The sequence below is a fragment of the Ptychodera flava genome (genome assembly GCF_041260155.1).
Source record: "Ptychodera flava strain L36383 chromosome 3 unlocalized genomic scaffold, AS_Pfla_20210202 Scaffold_26__1_contigs__length_13983176_pilon, whole genome shotgun sequence".
Classification (NCBI taxonomy): domain Eukaryota; kingdom Metazoa; phylum Hemichordata; class Enteropneusta; family Ptychoderidae; genus Ptychodera; species Ptychodera flava.
Window position 1 is genome coordinate 10,265,550 of NW_027248280.1, and position 16,879 is coordinate 10,282,428.

Here is a 16,879-nt window from a genome sequence, read left to right on the forward strand (position 1 = left end):
AGTGGCGGTGAGAAGAAATGGCCTATGCCAGATGAACATTCGTGGCTTTTTTAAGCCGCATTAATTGTTGAGAAACCACGTTTGAGTGGGACGGACATACTGAATTTCTGAACAAATGCGGCAAGAAAGATAGATAGATGAATGGATGGATGGATGGATGGATGGATAGATGGATAGATAGATAGATAGATAGATAGATAGATAGATTGATAGATAGATAGATAAGTAGGTAGATATCAGGCATTGGCAACACACAAGCCAATAATAAGATTACATATGTTACCTACGGCATACTCGTAGGAATGTTGAAATACATTATCCCAGAATAATTTAATAATTTCAATAAAACTGAATTTGTAAATTAGCGCCACAAAGGGGGCAAGTAGTGTCTCCAAAGAAAAAAGGTACATTATGACAATGTTATTTTGCTAAGATGTATATTTTAATACTACCACCTAGCAATTACAGGTCGATTGATTTCATGCTTAAAGTTACAACCAATACGAGCAAACGTTTTTGGCTTCTGGTACACATCTCTCGTTCAGTGACATTCTCCGAGTACCATGTAAATAGGATGTGACAATTTCTTACAAGTTTTGTTTTATGAACAGAACACTAACAAACAGTAAATAACTACATAAATACCATACATTTAATTGAAGGAAAAGAAATTATTTGAGAAAACATTGACTAACATTGTCCAATGCCATAAAAGTATGGTATCTTTTTATGCTTCTGTTATCTGCGAGAAGAAAAAAAAGATTGTTGAAATATTACATAAAGATCTCTCTCTCTCTCTCTCTCTCTCTCTCTCTCTCTCTCTCTCTCTCTCTCTCTCTCTCTCTCTCTCTCTCTCTCTCTCTCATATGCCGAGTGTAACTTTTGCAAATTTTCATTCGACTCACTATGGTGTTTATAAAGCTATAAATATAAAGCAGGTATTTGAAATAATATATATATATATATATATATATATATATATATATATATATATATATATATTATATATATATATATATATATATATATATATATATATATATATTATATATATATATATATATATATCTTATAGAATAAAATACTATTGGAGTGCGAAACCTGATAAAGTTATGATTTTCGATATGCATCCGATGTACTCACCAGTTTTCTTTTTCACACATTGATTTCCTCTCAAGACTGCATGTCCGGTCATTCCATAGATAATCTTTCATCCAGATTTCGACACAGTTTTCGGTACCTCCACTGTTATTTGGTTCGTCTGGACTCCAGCTGGTGAATGGCACCTAGCAAACACATGTTTTTTTTTTACATTTTACCATTAAACATACTCTATCACTAACAATTGAGGATACAGAGCGGTAAAAAATAAGGCAGTTCTCTATTGTAACGTCTTTGGTTAATAATATGATATAACGTTTCAACTTTGTGTGACTGCAATATTCAAAACTCGATCAGTCTTAAGGTCAGAATTGAATAGTTAGGCCAAGACGTTTATTCTGATGACGATCCAACAGAAGCTATCATCTATAATACTGGCATGCATAGGAGTACCAGTATTAGGAGAGGTAACAATGTTATTTTGTTCGCGCCATCACGTGTTATTAATAATATTACGAAATCACGTCTGGGTTAAAACTTCTACATAGAGAAAGGTTAGGTCATAATGCAGAGTAGTCACTGAAATCTATCTATTTTCCAATTGCCAATCAACTCTAGGAGAAAATGACTTTGGTGTTTTGCTACGTATGTTTCCATTTTACTGTACGATTCTTCGATTAAGAGGGATTCGCTTTACTCTCCTTTGTAACCTACGGCGATACAAAAGCATACCAAATTTTGGTCAGGACAACTCGTTAAAGTTGCAATATGGATCAAAATTGCCGATTTTTTTCGTAAAACTAAAGCAAATAGACCGTACTACGTTGAAGTACTCTTCTTAGCTAAGCCTCTCACCAATCCCGACACACAAATACTTTTATTTTGATACGTTGTGGCCGCCTAGAAAAGCTGTTTTGTAAACAAACTTTCAAAACAAAAACATTGGCGTTTTCTGCTGTGCACGTGACAAGTACAACCAAGAGTGATGACGTCTCACTGGAGTGCACGTTGGAGGGGCGATGTTGTCACGCTGACAGAACTTGACACATATAATGATAATTCATTGTAAATTTTGCGTTTGCCAAACTTTGGTAGCATCACAATGTTTCAGAAATATAAGTATATCGATATGTTAAAGTACAGCTGTACAAAAGATCGTGTAATTGATTTTTCTCAACCATATAGCCTACATGTACGTCAGTGCCGCGCCGTATGCACCAGTACTGTGTACGTTCGATCGATCGAACGTCCAGACTCGTACACCGATCTGGTTGTGTTCACCACGTGCCTGACAGCGTTTCCGCAATCCTCTCCCCGTTGCATGTTGTTACATTTTTAAAAGGCGAGGTATCTGCACGCTATATTTATTTGAAAGCTTTGCCCACTTCAGTATCGTCCACCACTGCAGAAGTTCGGCAACTGTCTCGCCCCTCTGTCTGGTCTTGCATGGCCATGTCAGCGCGTCGATCGATGCGTCATAAGAGACCATGCCATTATATGTAATGATGGAGACTGCAGTTTTTCTTTACTTCCGACAAATGCATATTTAACCTGAAGGATATAGATTATCAATGAATGCTAACAGATCTAAGTTATTTCCTTGCGGGGGGACTATGGTTCGGTTCACATTACAAATCGTGGGGTCCGCACGGCCACGGTGTTGGTAGGTCGGTGTTGCCCTAGGAAACACCGCTGGCTAGCGAAGTTGATCATCACACAGCGACGTTGGTGTTTTCGAGAGAAACTGTAGACACAGTCTGCCTCCTCGACGTGGTGCAGTAGTCGCGTGTCACTCTTTTTTCTGGTTCCATCTTTTGATCTGACCAAACAATGTTTATTTTGCCGACATTTTGGGCTAATTTCTTCCATTTATACAAGGCTGAATCAGTCAGCAGAGATCCAGGGCGCGGGCAGAGACCTGACCGCTTACCCGTGGGAAGGCTAGCTAGGCATGTTGACACGATGTTGCAATTTCATAAACCGTTACCATGCATCAAATACGCATGCGTACATATTCAAATAGTAAAAATGACGTTTCAAATTCTGTGCTTTACTCTCGCAAACAGTAAGTACCAAAACAGCAATTTATTCGGTAATTAAATCAATTTACTCGAATTAGAGCCACCCCCATATTCCCGTTAATGGTCGAATCTGCAAATGACATTGTTATGGATTTTTCTATAAAGTTAAATCTTCGAAATATGAAGGTCAATCTGATCCATATTGCAACTTTAAGCGCGTTAAAGCTTCTCATTGGACACGTCCGTAATATCGGCATATTGAGATGGAAAGGTCCCGTCAACCAAGTTATATCACTTGTTTGTTCTTGCCCTTGTTACCATGTCTCCGCAAATCGTCAAGGATACAACATGAGGTTTGACTATTTAACATAAAGCACCAGGTAATTGTGTTTGCACGACACATCATGCCTGGGTGCAGCACAAAACAGCCGTATACATTACCAGCATTACGAAAACTGAATGTCAAATGCCAAAATGAATGCATATCAATTAATCTTACCTCAGTCAGGTCATGTATCATAAACCATTTGGCACAATCACAGTCAGTTAGCGCTCGCCTTGTGCCAATCCAAGTGTTTTCAGTAATAATGCCTACAAAACAATAAGAGTTGCGATGATTTTGAATCTACCCTGCGAACTGTGTAAAATAAATAAAGGGGATTCAGGAAATTGAACAGATGAGTAGTGCTTGATGGATTCAAAATTTGAACTCTCAATGTGAAAATCGTTTAAATCGTTTGCTTTCGTAAAAACATACGTACAAAAATACATAAATAATACACACACATAAACACATACATACATTCAAACATACATACATACATACATACATACATACATACATACATACATACATACATACATACATACATACATACATACATACATACATACATACATATACATACATACATACATACATACATACATACATACATACATACATACATACATACATAGTTACGATGAATGGATGGTTTGGTAAATATAACGTCAGTAAGTCACAGTTTTGTTTGTGCGTTCTACCTGTCACAAAATCAGATTCCGCCTGATCGTCCAATTTTACGAGATAAGCACCATTTGCATTGCATGCACACTGCGCATCAACAAAGTTCATCTCTTCCTCTTCATAATAATAACAGTGTCCATTATACTCAGACCAACCATCATCACAACATAAACACTACAAAAAATACAAAGAGAAACGACATTTCAACAATTCGGTATATTGAATTGGCTTTCGATATCTTGTGTGTTCAACGGTTCTTTTGCTGATGAAACCAATGGCCGGAATTACCTACGTATGTGCTAGATAAAAGGAAACGCATTCTTCACGGCATGTGGTCTGTTGCTATTAGGTATTGAGCTGAATGCACGTAGATTACATACATACGTGCAGAGCATTGGTTTTCACGTATTTTAAGAAATCAAAACCTTTTTACTTGGTGAGAAGAAGGTACCACCTTTAAAAACAAAATTTCTCTTTTGGAGGCTTACTTTCTTGAAGTAAATTATATAAGATCCATAAGCAATATGTATATTTTCAAATTTGAATAGTGGTAACTCATTCGGTCAGTCTAACAAGCTTATTTTACCTACCACGAGTAGATGAGCACTCAGGACAAGCAGGGTAACGATCATGGCACTGGGGATCTTCATCGTTCTTGCGTCAGATGCTAAAATACAAGCGACGGGAGATAGTATACGTTGTAAGGGATGTAAAATACACAATAGCGATAATTGAGTTCGCCTTTCAACATGGCCCGAACGTTAAAAAATTTCACTGTCAATTGCTGAAGTTGTGTTTAATATTGTATGGTATATAGTTATACGATGCCGTCCAAAGAGCCAGACAGTAACATGAAAAAACCTATCAGAGTAGTGCTAACATACTAACTTTATTGCATATCACCAATGGTTTATGCGCTAGTGTACTTTATAGACGTGCGCTGGATCTAGTACCATAAAATCTGAATTGTTGATCTGAGTGTGAGTATAATTTGGCACGTGACTGCTGTAGTGCTTTTTTATAACTGCAATCAATAATGGCCTAAGTAGAGGTCACTGATAATTAATGCAATTTGAAAGCAACTGTCAGCAAGTTCAAGTACAATGTAAAATGTCTCAGCCTCCTGAAAGGTAAAGTGTGACAATTTGAGTGTTTACAAAGATAATACGTTAATAGAAAGCGAATCAGATAAAAGAAACAGTCAAAGTAAACATGTATCATTTTTATTCGAATACCAAAATGATACATTTCATGACGTTTGCTACTTTGATCAGGGTCAGACAAGGAGAAGCCAGAATTAATCATGGACTACTTATTTTTTTTTTAAGATTTATATATTTTGTTCTGGTCTACTTTTTCTATTTGGCGAGTGTAAAAACAAGTTTTTAATAACATATTGCATCTACATGTTCTTATTATATGACTTTTTTCTGTCACAACCACCATCCGTTTTTTAATTTAATGGATTTGCGGCAAAAGTTTGAACTTCGAAATGCCGTTGATACAGGTGAATGAGCTCAAGAAAAGATGTAATAAAAAGGCCATGCTACGCTTACCTGGTACCTTGGCTTTGTATATGTCACAATTGAATGTGGTCTGTCGCTTCTTTCCAGTTCGGGAACGGAGCTTGAAATTGCACGTTGGAGGTCACATATATATATGTTATTCAAGGTCAGTGTGATAGAACTATGCACCCGCGCATTTGAGCAGCTTCTCGAATCTGATTGGTTGGAACAAGATATAAAAATACTTTATCTCTTTATTTCACTAAATATAGAATAGTATTGCAGTAAATTAGAAATATATTTCAAAAGGTGATGTGTTTCAGGAAGATTAGAACGAATTGTGGGTACAATCCGGTGGTAACAATTATAATACTAATTATAGATATGGCATTTTTCAAGAAAAGTGGTCAGGCAACAATTGCTGGTTACTGGTAAAACACACTTTAATGCACATAACGTTGTTTTGCTTGACTTTTTCAAATGCTCCCTGGTGATTGTCTGTTTTTCTCTCTAATCGGCGTTCATTCAAATAACGTCTTGAAATCGATTGCGTTTTTATCAGAATTAAAGTTACTTGATGCCTTGTCTTTTTACAGCAAGTCTGAAGATGCTGCGCTGCATTCACTTGCACAACTTTGTACGGCGTTTTGGTGACCATGCCTGTATTCAATAAGCAGTGACTGTACCTGGTGCGGTAAAGAGGCAAAATCTATGGGTCATCTCGCTGTCCCAAACAATGATGACTCGGTAACCGACACGAAGGATGGTATCCTTCCGCCTATCAATCCAAAAAACAGGCACACTGACACAAATATTTAATGCTAAGGTGGAAATGGCATAGCAAAGACAATGTTCGATAAAACAGCATTTCGCGTAATGTGTACCGATAAATTTGTGTTTCTCTTTAAAGCATCGCATTCGGCCATTAGTTCACTATTTGTGGAATGATCACGCCAATGTTTAGTAAACTGTAACTCATACATTATGGAAAAGGGATAAAACACAGCAAAAGTGGCCACACTTTCAGGTCGGAAATATGTGAGATTTGAAATGGGAACAGAGCGAACTCATTTGCCAGGTTCCTCCCTACTGCCCCTGTAAGTTAATTTTTGCTGGTATGTACGTCGACCTATAAATGGACGAAACATAATTGTCTTTCTGAATGTTCCAAACTTCGGTGTATACCAGTGCTATATCATAGGATTGTGCAAAAGCACGTTGTAGATCATTCTGAATTTCAAAGTGTATGTATATTGTGTGACCATAGCCCGGACGGTTTTGCTCTACCACGTTCAAGACATTCGATCCCTCCGTGTAAACATTTTAAAGAATGTGTAATTAAGATCAAGTTAGATATAACTGAACAAAAGTGGTACAAAAGGGGAACAAGTTAACCGAATAAACAAGTACACAAAAGTTATTATAAATTTTATGCTTAAGCGTGGTACGGGATGTTCTGCACGGTAAAACATGTTTAAAATTCTTCACACGTTTTCACACGTAGAGTCAAATAATATAAGGTTATTCACAAAATACAGAGATTTATGTCCGAGTACATCGTGCAGCGGAGGTATTGTTCCAGACGCGTAGCGTCGAGGACAATTGTGAAGCGTACGATGAACGAGGACATAAATCCCGGTATTTTGTGAACAACCTTATTATATATTACACACCTTTTTGGTCCGATTGTACCGCGAAAAAAGTCAACATTAAAGCGTTTTGGGATGCCCGTGCCGCACTGCACTGAGCAATCGCGAGCAAACTGAGAACGCGTTCAGTGCGTCCGCTTAGCGCACAGAACGAAATTTCAAACCCGCGCAGCGCAGTATACGTGATAGACATTGTAGGTCGACAGCATAATTTCACCCGAATTCACAGGTTTTTGATTTAACACTACTAACGTTGTGAAGTGCTGGAAGTTTAGAAGTATGTTTTTTGTTACAAACTTCAAACCATCTGTCCTTTTTCCTCGCGCTTACGCAAAGGGTTTTTAGGTCAAAGGTCAGAAAGCGTCCAATAACACCAAAAGTTATTGTACTCCGCGTCAAAGTTATTGGACTCCGCGTCCTGTGATATTGAAATTTATTACTGTGCGACAAAACTCCATAGGTTACAGACGCAGGTGTATAATAATCATTATATTACCATGCCCTGCCCGTCGCATTTTGATTGGGCGAGCTGAACCACGTGACTGACCACAAATACACAATAATGGTTTGTTTACATGCCCGTGAATATGAATAATAAGATTAACAACTGAACGTATCGTAACTTCACAGCTCAAACGTAAATCATAATCAACCACAAAATAAAACGGAGCACTTGTACGTCAAGTTGAGATACTTTATTTCTGAAAACATCTACGGATTTGCCAATTTTTTACAGCGCGCGTGACAGTGCGTCGCGTATTGCTCAGTTTCTGGGGCCCAGTTGTCGTTCGCTCCTGAAATTTTCGCAAATTTTGACGGTTTTCTTGTGTTCGCTGATAATATAATGGAAATAACAGACTCCGCTCTGACCATTAATGTTTATTTGTGGGCGCGGGCCGTTAATTTTTGGCTTTCCTCTCGCCCTTGCCCACAAATAAACGTTAATGGTCACAAATAAACGTTAATGGTCAGCGCGTCGCCCGTATTTCTATAGTATCATTCAAGGTAAAAACGTTGATTACCAGACCTAAGAAATAAAATAAAAGATTGATAGTCCGAATATTTGCCGCCAATTCTATCTTCAATGGATATAGATACAATTTTGTGACTATGACCAGAATAATAATGTTCTATCAGGTTTGTTGTACACTCTAGAGTAAGAGTGTTTATCTTAACAATCTGTGAATCTACATGAGTTTATTTCCAAGAGCACGGTTCCTCCCGCACATTTGTATTTAGGAAGACCACTTTCTATTTATAAATATTTTCGATGAATACGTAATGAAGGGTGGACAAGTCGATATTTGAAACAAATTTAGTAAAAGTTTGATACAAAGCACACAATTGCAGTAACAAATTAAACGTGAAAGTTTCAAAAAACGGTGGATGCCAATAATAGTAATGTAATTATCCACGTTTACACGGCATTCGAGAATGATGGAATAAGTGTTGGTTTCAAGTAAATGCGTGGCGGTTATCCTTGATTTGAAACGCCACAAAGGCCATTCTAGATGTTAAAATGTTGGTAAAATCTGCTAGCTAAAGATTAAAACAGACAATGACTGTAAAATTTGGTAATCAGTAATGTAATTCATGACAAAAGTATGGGTGTTTTTAGGCAAAACATAGTATACTTTATACATATCTCGCTGCGAATAAATGCAATGTCAGTATTTACAAGTTAATGCTTGTCCGAAATAAATTCATTCATGGACCTTAACGATGAACATTACTGCCGCAAAGACTATTTGAATTACAGTTGAAGACAACGAATAGTCCTGATTTTGCATGACAAAATCGTCGATGCTAACATGTACACCAATTAATGCCTATTAATCAGTTTCGACAAGCGCCACATGTATGTATGGCGAAGTGTAAAGGAAATTGGCTTGCTCTCAGTATCTGGTAATGAGGGAATTATTGCCTATGAATTTTCTGGCCATCTTTATGGCAATGCAGTCCATGATATGTTCACCCTCAATCCCTCACTACACGGACTGTGGTTGACCCGTACATCCATAGGTTGACCATAGTCTCTTGCTGGGTGGAGGGACTGTCATAGTAAACAGAGCAATACTAGTTTTGGCCCTGCTATGCAAGAACATTTGCACTTGGTATGTGATTGCGATTGCGACAAGATTGCGATTGTATTTTTGACTGAATGAACTAACGATTCTCGTGACCAAACTGTAGTACATGAGAAAAATTAAAGGGCATATTTCCATGGGCTTTCCCAATTTCTTGAAATTATATTGCACTGCACTGCACTTATCAGGAGTGCACATTTCCCCAATTTGAAAAATTAGCAAAAACTGAGTTTTCTTCTCAGTGACGTGTGCACGGGCGCAATTTATACTGTTGATTAACAGTGCCGATGACCTTGTTGCATCAATGGCTTGAAAAGGGAGAAGTAACATCCATAGAAAATTGCTTTCTGACATTGGGATGCTGCATACCCTGTGCTTTTAAAGACGTTCCCATCTGTCTGCTAGCAATGGCCAATCCCTACAGTATATCAACTTTTCGACTTCTACGTAGGTTACAGTTATTGTTGGATTCTGTGCACGATGTCGCTTACGCAATGATAGATTTTTGCAACATGTTTCGAGTGTTTGCAAGTGACATGAGTGATGAGCAAAGCTACTTTTCGTGTCCCCATATCTTTGCTCCCAAAACGACTGATAGATAGATAGATAGATAGATAGATAGATAGATAGATAGATAGATAGATAGACAGGCAGACAGACAGATGGACAGACAGATAGTAAGATAGATAGATAGCTCTGCTGACTACATCAGCGTGCTAAAAAGGGGCGCCCTCAATCAAACGTGGTTTTCTTTGTTTATTTACACGCGTATTTCGAAGTCGTGCAAACTACGCCAATTTTGCTAGAGGAGTGGCGGTATACAAGGCACACGGTTCTGTAATAACTCAAGCAAATAACTGCCGGCGGCAATACAGAAGAGATACAGGCAATCGAGGACATAATAGACCCTCTCCTCAATGTCACCGGAAGTTTGCGTTATTAATATATGCACGGCCTCGTTTGACCTATTTCCGCTGCAGTCAAACCCAATACTCTAAAACGTTCGTCGACTCTCTCTTCGTAGGGTTAGTGTGTGCAAACCCTGCTTCTGTATTTCCGGGAGATTTTCCCATTTCACAGAAAAAGCCTCTGTGTGAAAGTCATTAGAATAATTTTGCATTTCTGACAAAGTCGAAGTGGTCGACCGTGTGATCTGCATTGTGTCTGTCCTTAGTTCGATAACCGCATGGCGGCCCTGATGTTATATTTAGCGTACTTTGGCAAGACCAAATGCTTTAAAGTATGAAAAAGCTCAGATATACATTTACATAGTACATGTTTCAATCTGATTGAACTTTTGGTATAAGTTAGGCTACCAAACAGCACAACAGCCGTTGGTCTGGCTAGTTACTGGTAACACAATGACTCATTGACAGTTCCCAGTGATATTTAACAGTTATTTTCTTTCCTTGTCATCAGTTAGTCTTTAATAATAAATGTCCAACGTACAGAAGTTTTTGGTTAACCTTAACTCTCTGAACACGATTTCTTTTTCTGGGGGTTTGCTAATTATACATTGAGTCACAAGCCCCTGCGAAGCAAAAACCAATTACTAAAATCCGAGCCACAGTGTCCATTAGCCAGTCCGCCAGTGACTCGTTAACTATGTGAAGTTCATTTCTCCTGCCTGCTCTCAAACTGCGAAATGTGAAGGAAAAACTTCTATTTGGCATAGAGATTTTTGCCTAAGTTAACGAAACTCCGAAAAGGTCTATTCACTGGCAAATGCATGATATACAACAATATAAACACACACATACAGACTCTGTACATTTGTCAAATATGGTACGTATACGTGTATGAGAAAAGATCTTTTAAACTGCACAGTCGGGTAGCAGTTGCAATGAAATCAGACATTTTAAGTACGATTTGGTACAGGACATTCGGTTCAAGTGAATCGAGACGACAGGGAAGACCAAACTCAATTGATTAGATTTAAAAGCCAGATGTAGGAGGGTACTCACTGAGAACACTTTGCAGCATCCGGAAGTACAACTGACTGATCAAAGCGAAACGATTGTGTCACTGTGACAAGACCTAAACTTAATAAATACACAGTCGTGTTCGAATACCCTGTGCACCTATGAGGGGAGCGAATTGTGGGGCAGAGGCGTAGTGCTTGCGATGAAGGCGAGGCAGTTTTATGTCAGCAGAATTGCAGAAATAGCGATAGGATTGGTGTCGTTGCAATCAGTATTGAGATTTGTGGCTAAATGGGTGTCTTTTTTGTGGCCTGCTTTTGAAAATTGATGAATGATGAAAGGATGTCTTAGTCTCCGCAACGGATTGTTTTGAGCCAGGTTTGCGTGTAATGAGATATATGAGCTTCTTACTCTGACAGCTGATGTTGTATCTGATTCCATACGTGGCAATATTGGCGGTGCTAAAGAAATGACCTATGCCAGATGAACATTCGTGGCTTTTTTAAGCCGCATTAATTGTTGAGAAACCACGTTTGAGTGGGACGGACATACTGAATTTGTGAACAAATGCGGCAAGATAGATAGATAGATAGATAGATAGTAGATAGATAGATAGATAGATAGATAGATAGATAGATATAGATAGATAGATAGATAGATAGATAGATAGATAGATAGATAGATAGATAGACAGATGGACAGACAGATAGTAGATAGATAGCTCTACTGACTACGTCAGCGTGCTAAAAAGGGGCGCCCTCAATCAAACGTGGTTTTCCTTGTTTAATTACACGCGTATTTCGAAGTCGTGCAAACTACGCCAAATTTTGCTAGAGGAGTGGCGGTATACAAGGCACACGATTCTGTAATAACTCAAGCAAATAACTGCCGGCGGCAATACAGAATACTGATAGATGGATTGATCGATAGATAGATAGATAGAAAGATAGATAGATGGATAGATAGATAGATAGATAGATAGATAGATAGATAGATAGCCAAGATAGCCACACTAGCCAATAATAATGTTACATATGTTACCTACGGCATTCTTGTAGGAATGTTGAAATACATTATCCCAGAATAATTTAATAATTTCAATATAACTGAATTTATAAATTAGCGCCACAAATGTCCTTAGAGAGCGGACAAGTAGTGTCTCCAAAAAAGAAGATACATTATGACAATGTTATTTTGCTACGATGTATATTTTAATACTACCACCTAGCAATTACAGGTCGATTGATATCATGCTTAAAGTTACAGTCAATACGAGCAAACGTTTTTGGCTTCTTGTACACATCTCTCGTTCAATGACATTCTCCGAGTACCAGGTAAATAGGATGTGACAATTTCTTACAAGTTGTGTTTATGAATAGAACACTAACAAACAGTAAATAACTACATAAATACCATACATTTAATTGAGAGAATAGCAATTATTTGAGAAAACTTTGACTAACATGGTCGAATGCCATTACAGTATGGAATCTTTTTATGCTTCTGTTATCTGCGAGAAGAAAAAAAAGAGATTGTTGAAATATTACATAAAGATATCATTGTTTTCTTGTCTCTCTCTCTCTCTCTGTCTCTCTCTCTCTCTCTGTCTCTCTCTGTCTCTCTCTCTCATATGCCAAATATACCTCTTGCAAATTTTCATTCGACTCACTATGTTGCTTTTTAAAGCTATAGATATAAAGCAGGTATTTGACAATATAATATATATATATATATATATATATATATATATATATATATATATATATATATATATATTATATATATATATATATATATATATATATGCATCAGATGTACTCACCAGTTTTTTTTTTCACACACTGATTTCTTCTCATGACTGCATGCCCGGTCATTCCATAGATAATCTTTCGTCCAGATTTCGACACAGTTTTCGGTACCTCCACTGTTATTTGGTTCGTTCGGACTCCAGTTGGTGAATGGTACCTAGCAAACACATGTTTTTTTTACATTTTACCATTAAACATACTCTATCACTAACAATTGACGATACAAAGCGGTAAAAAATAAAGCAGTTCTCCATTGTAACGTCTTGGGTTTATAATTGATATAACGTTTCAACTTTTTGTGACTTAAATATTCAAAACTCGATCAGTCTTAAGGTCAGAATTGGATAGTTAGGCCAAGACGTTTATTCTGATTACGATCCAACAGAAGGTATCATCTATAATACTGGCATGCAGATGAGTAACAGTATTAGGAGAGGTAACAATGTTATTTTGTCCTCGCCATCACGTGTATTAATAATATTACAAAAACACGTCTGGGTTAAAACTTCTACATAGAGAAAGGTTAGGTCATAATCCAGAGTCGTCACTGAAATCTATCTATTTCCCAATTGCCAATCAACTCAAGGAGCAAATGACTTTGGTGTTTTGCTACGTATGTTACCATTTTACTGAACGATTCTACGATTAAGAGGGATTCGCTTTACTCTCCTTTTTACCTACGGCGATACAAAAGCATACCAAAATTTGGTCAGAACAACTTGTTAAGCGCGTAAGAGCTTCTCATTGGACACGTCCGTAATATCGGCATATTGAGCTGGGAAAAGGTCCCGTCAACCAAGTTACATCACTTGTTTGTTCTTGCCCATGATACCATGTTTCCTCAAATCGTTAAGGATACAACATGAGGTTTGACTATTTGACGTAGAGCAGCAGGTAATTGTGTTTGCACGACACATCATGCCTGGGTGCAGCACAATACAGCCTTATACATTATCAGCATTACGAAAACTGAATGTCAAATGCCAAAATGAATGCATATCAATTAATCTTACCACAGTCAGGTCAGGTATCATAAACCATTTGTCACAACCGCAGTCACTAGCGCTCGCCTTGTGCCAATCCAAGTATTTTCACTAATAATGCCTACAAAACAATAAGAGTTGCGATGATTTTGAATCTACCGTGCGAACTGTGTAAAATAAATAAAGGGGATTCAGGAAATTGAACAGATGTGTAGTGTTTGATGGATTCAAAATTTGAACTCTCGATGTGAAAATTGTTTAAATCGTTTGCTTTCGTAAAAACTTACACACAAAAATAAATAAATGGCACACATAAATACCAGACATAAATACATATTACATACATTCAAACATACATACATACATACATACATACATACATGCATGCATGCATGCATGCATGCATGCATGCATGCATGCATACATACATACATACATACATACATACATACATACATACATACATACATACATACATACATACATACATACGATGAATGGATGGTTTGGTAAATATAACGTCAGTTAGTCACAGTTATGTTTGTGCGTTCTACCTGTCACAAAATCAGATTCCGCCTGATCGTCCAATTTCACAAGATAAGCATCATTTGCTTTGCATGCACACTGCGCATCAACAAAGTTCATTTCTTCCTCTTCATAATAATAACAGTGTCCATTGTACTCAGACCAACCATCATCGCAACATAAACACTAAAAAAATACAGAGAGTAACTACATTAAAATAATTTGGTATATTAAATTGGCTTTGGATATCTTATGGGTTCAAAGATTCTTGGACTGATGAAACCAATGGCCGGAATTACCTACGTATGCGCTAGATAAAAGGAAACGCATTCTTCAGGGTATGTGATCTTTGCTAGTAGGCATTGAGCTGAATGCACTTAGATTACATACATACGTGCAGAGCATTGGTTTTCACGTATTTTAAGAAATCAAAACATTTTTACTTGGGAAGAAGAAGGTAGCACCTTTAAAAACAAAATTTCTTTTTTGGAGGCTTACTTTCTTGAAGTGATTAATTTAAGATCCATAAGCAAAATGTATATTTTCAAATTTGAATAGTTTTAACTCATATTTCGGTCAGTCTAACAAGCTTATTTTACCTACCACGAGTAGATGAGCACTCAGGACAAGCAGGGTAACGATCACGGCACTGGTGATCTTCATCATTCTTGCGTTAGATGCTAGAATACAAGCGATGGGAGATAGTATACGTTGTAAGGAATGTAAAATACCATTATTATTAATCTTCAACGAGACACAATAGCGATAATTGAGTTAGCCTTTCGATATGACCCGAACGTTAAAAAAATCACCTTCAATTGCTGAAGTTTTATTTAATATTGTATAGTATATAGTTATACGATACCGTCCAAAGAGCCCGAGAGTAACATGAAAAACCTATAAGAGTAGTGCTAACATAATAACTGTATTGCATATCACCAATGGTTTATGCGTAAATGTACTTTATAGACGAGCGCGGGATCCAGTACCACACAATCTGTTAATGTGAGTGTGTTTAATTTGGCACGTGTCTGCTGTAGTGATTTGTTATAACTGCAACCAATCACGGCCTAAGTAGAGGTCACTGATAATTAATGCAGATTCAAAGCAACTGTCAGAAAGTTCAAGTACAATGTAAATGTCTAAGCGTATCCAAAGGTGAAGTGTGACAATTTGAGTGTTTACAAACATAATACGTTAATAAAAAGCGAATCAGATAAAAGAAACAGTCAAAGTAAACATGTATTATTTTTATTCGAATACCAATATGATACATTTCATGGCGTTTGCTACTTTGATCAGGGTCAGACAGGGAGAAGCCAAAATTAACCATGGACTACTTATTGTTTTTCAAGATTTATATATTTTGTTTTAGTCTACTTTTTCTATTTGGCGAGTGTCAAAACAAGTTTTAAATTACATATTGCATCTACATGTTCTTATTATATGACTTTTTTTCTGTCACCACCACCATCCATTTTTTTAATTTATTGGATTTGCGGCAAAATTTAAACTTCGATATGCCGTTGATACAGGTGAATGAGCTCGAGAAAAGATGTAATAAAAAGGCCATGCTACGCTTACCTGGTACCCTGGTTTGTATACGTCACAATTGAATGTGGTCTCTCGCTTCTTTCCAGTTCGGGAACGGAGCTTGAAATTACACGTTGGAGGTCACACATATATATATATGTTCTTCAAGGTCAGTGTGATAGAACTATGCACCAGCGCATTTGAGCAGTTTCTCGAATCTGATTGGTTGGAAAAAGATATAAAAATACTTTATCTTTTTATTTCACTAAATATAGAATAGTATTGCAGTTAATTCGAATATATTTCAAAAGGTGATGTGTTTCAGGAAGATTAGATCGAATTGTGGGTACAATCCGGTGGTAACAATTATAATACTAATTATAGATATGGCATTTTCAAGAAAAGTGGTCAGGCAACAATTGCTGGTTACTGGTAAAACACACTTTAATGCACATAACGTTGTTTTGCGCGACTTTTTCAAATGCTCCCTGGTGATTGTTTGTTTTTCTCTCTAATCGGCGTTCATTCAAATAACGTCTTGAAATCGATTGCGTTTTTATCAGAATTGAAGTTACTTGATGCCTTGTCTTTTTTACAGCATGTATGAAGATGCTGTACTGCATTCACTTGAACAACTTTGTACGGCGTTTGGGTGACCATGCCTGTATTCAATAAACAGTGACTGTACCTGGTGCGTGTGGGTCATCTCGCTGTCCCAGGCAATGATGGCTCGGTA

General features: G+C 37.3%; 1 protein-coding gene across 2 annotated transcripts; it reads right to left on the minus strand.

The window, feature by feature from the left end:
- Positions 1–427: 427 nt before the first annotated feature.
- Positions 428–16,270, minus strand: LOC139125810 (perlucin-like protein). Of its 2 annotated transcripts, none has more exons than XM_070691901.1 (6): positions 5,688–5,789; positions 4,722–4,798; positions 4,149–4,305; positions 3,622–3,713; positions 1,144–1,286; positions 428–742 (listed from the first exon to the last, which is right to left on the minus strand). In XM_070691901.1, coding segments are annotated over exons 2-6 (453 nt in total). In that variant the 5' UTR covers positions 4,782–4,798; positions 5,688–5,789; the 3' UTR covers positions 428–741. The 2 variants fall into 2 exon arrangements, with proteins under 2 accessions (XP_070548002.1, XP_070548000.1); XM_070691899.1 differs by lacking the exons at positions 4,149–4,305; positions 4,722–4,798; positions 5,688–5,789 and adding exons at positions 14,640–14,796; positions 15,214–15,290; positions 16,195–16,270 and having other exon boundaries at positions 606–742.
- Positions 16,271–16,879: the final 609 nt, after the last annotated feature.

Coding starts and splice junctions, on each gene's coding strand:
- LOC139125810 (XM_070691899.1), bottom strand. CDS start 15,276: ATGATGAAGATCACCAGTGCCGTGATCGTTACCCTGCTTGTCCTGAGT. Junction 3,714..14,639: donor GGAATCTGATTTTGTGACAG/GTAGAACGCACA, acceptor ATTGTTTTGTAG/GCATTATTACTGAAAACACT. Junction 1,287..3,621: donor TGATACATGACCTGACTGAG/GTAAGATTAATT, acceptor TGTGTTTGCTAG/GTGCCATTCACCAGCTGGAG.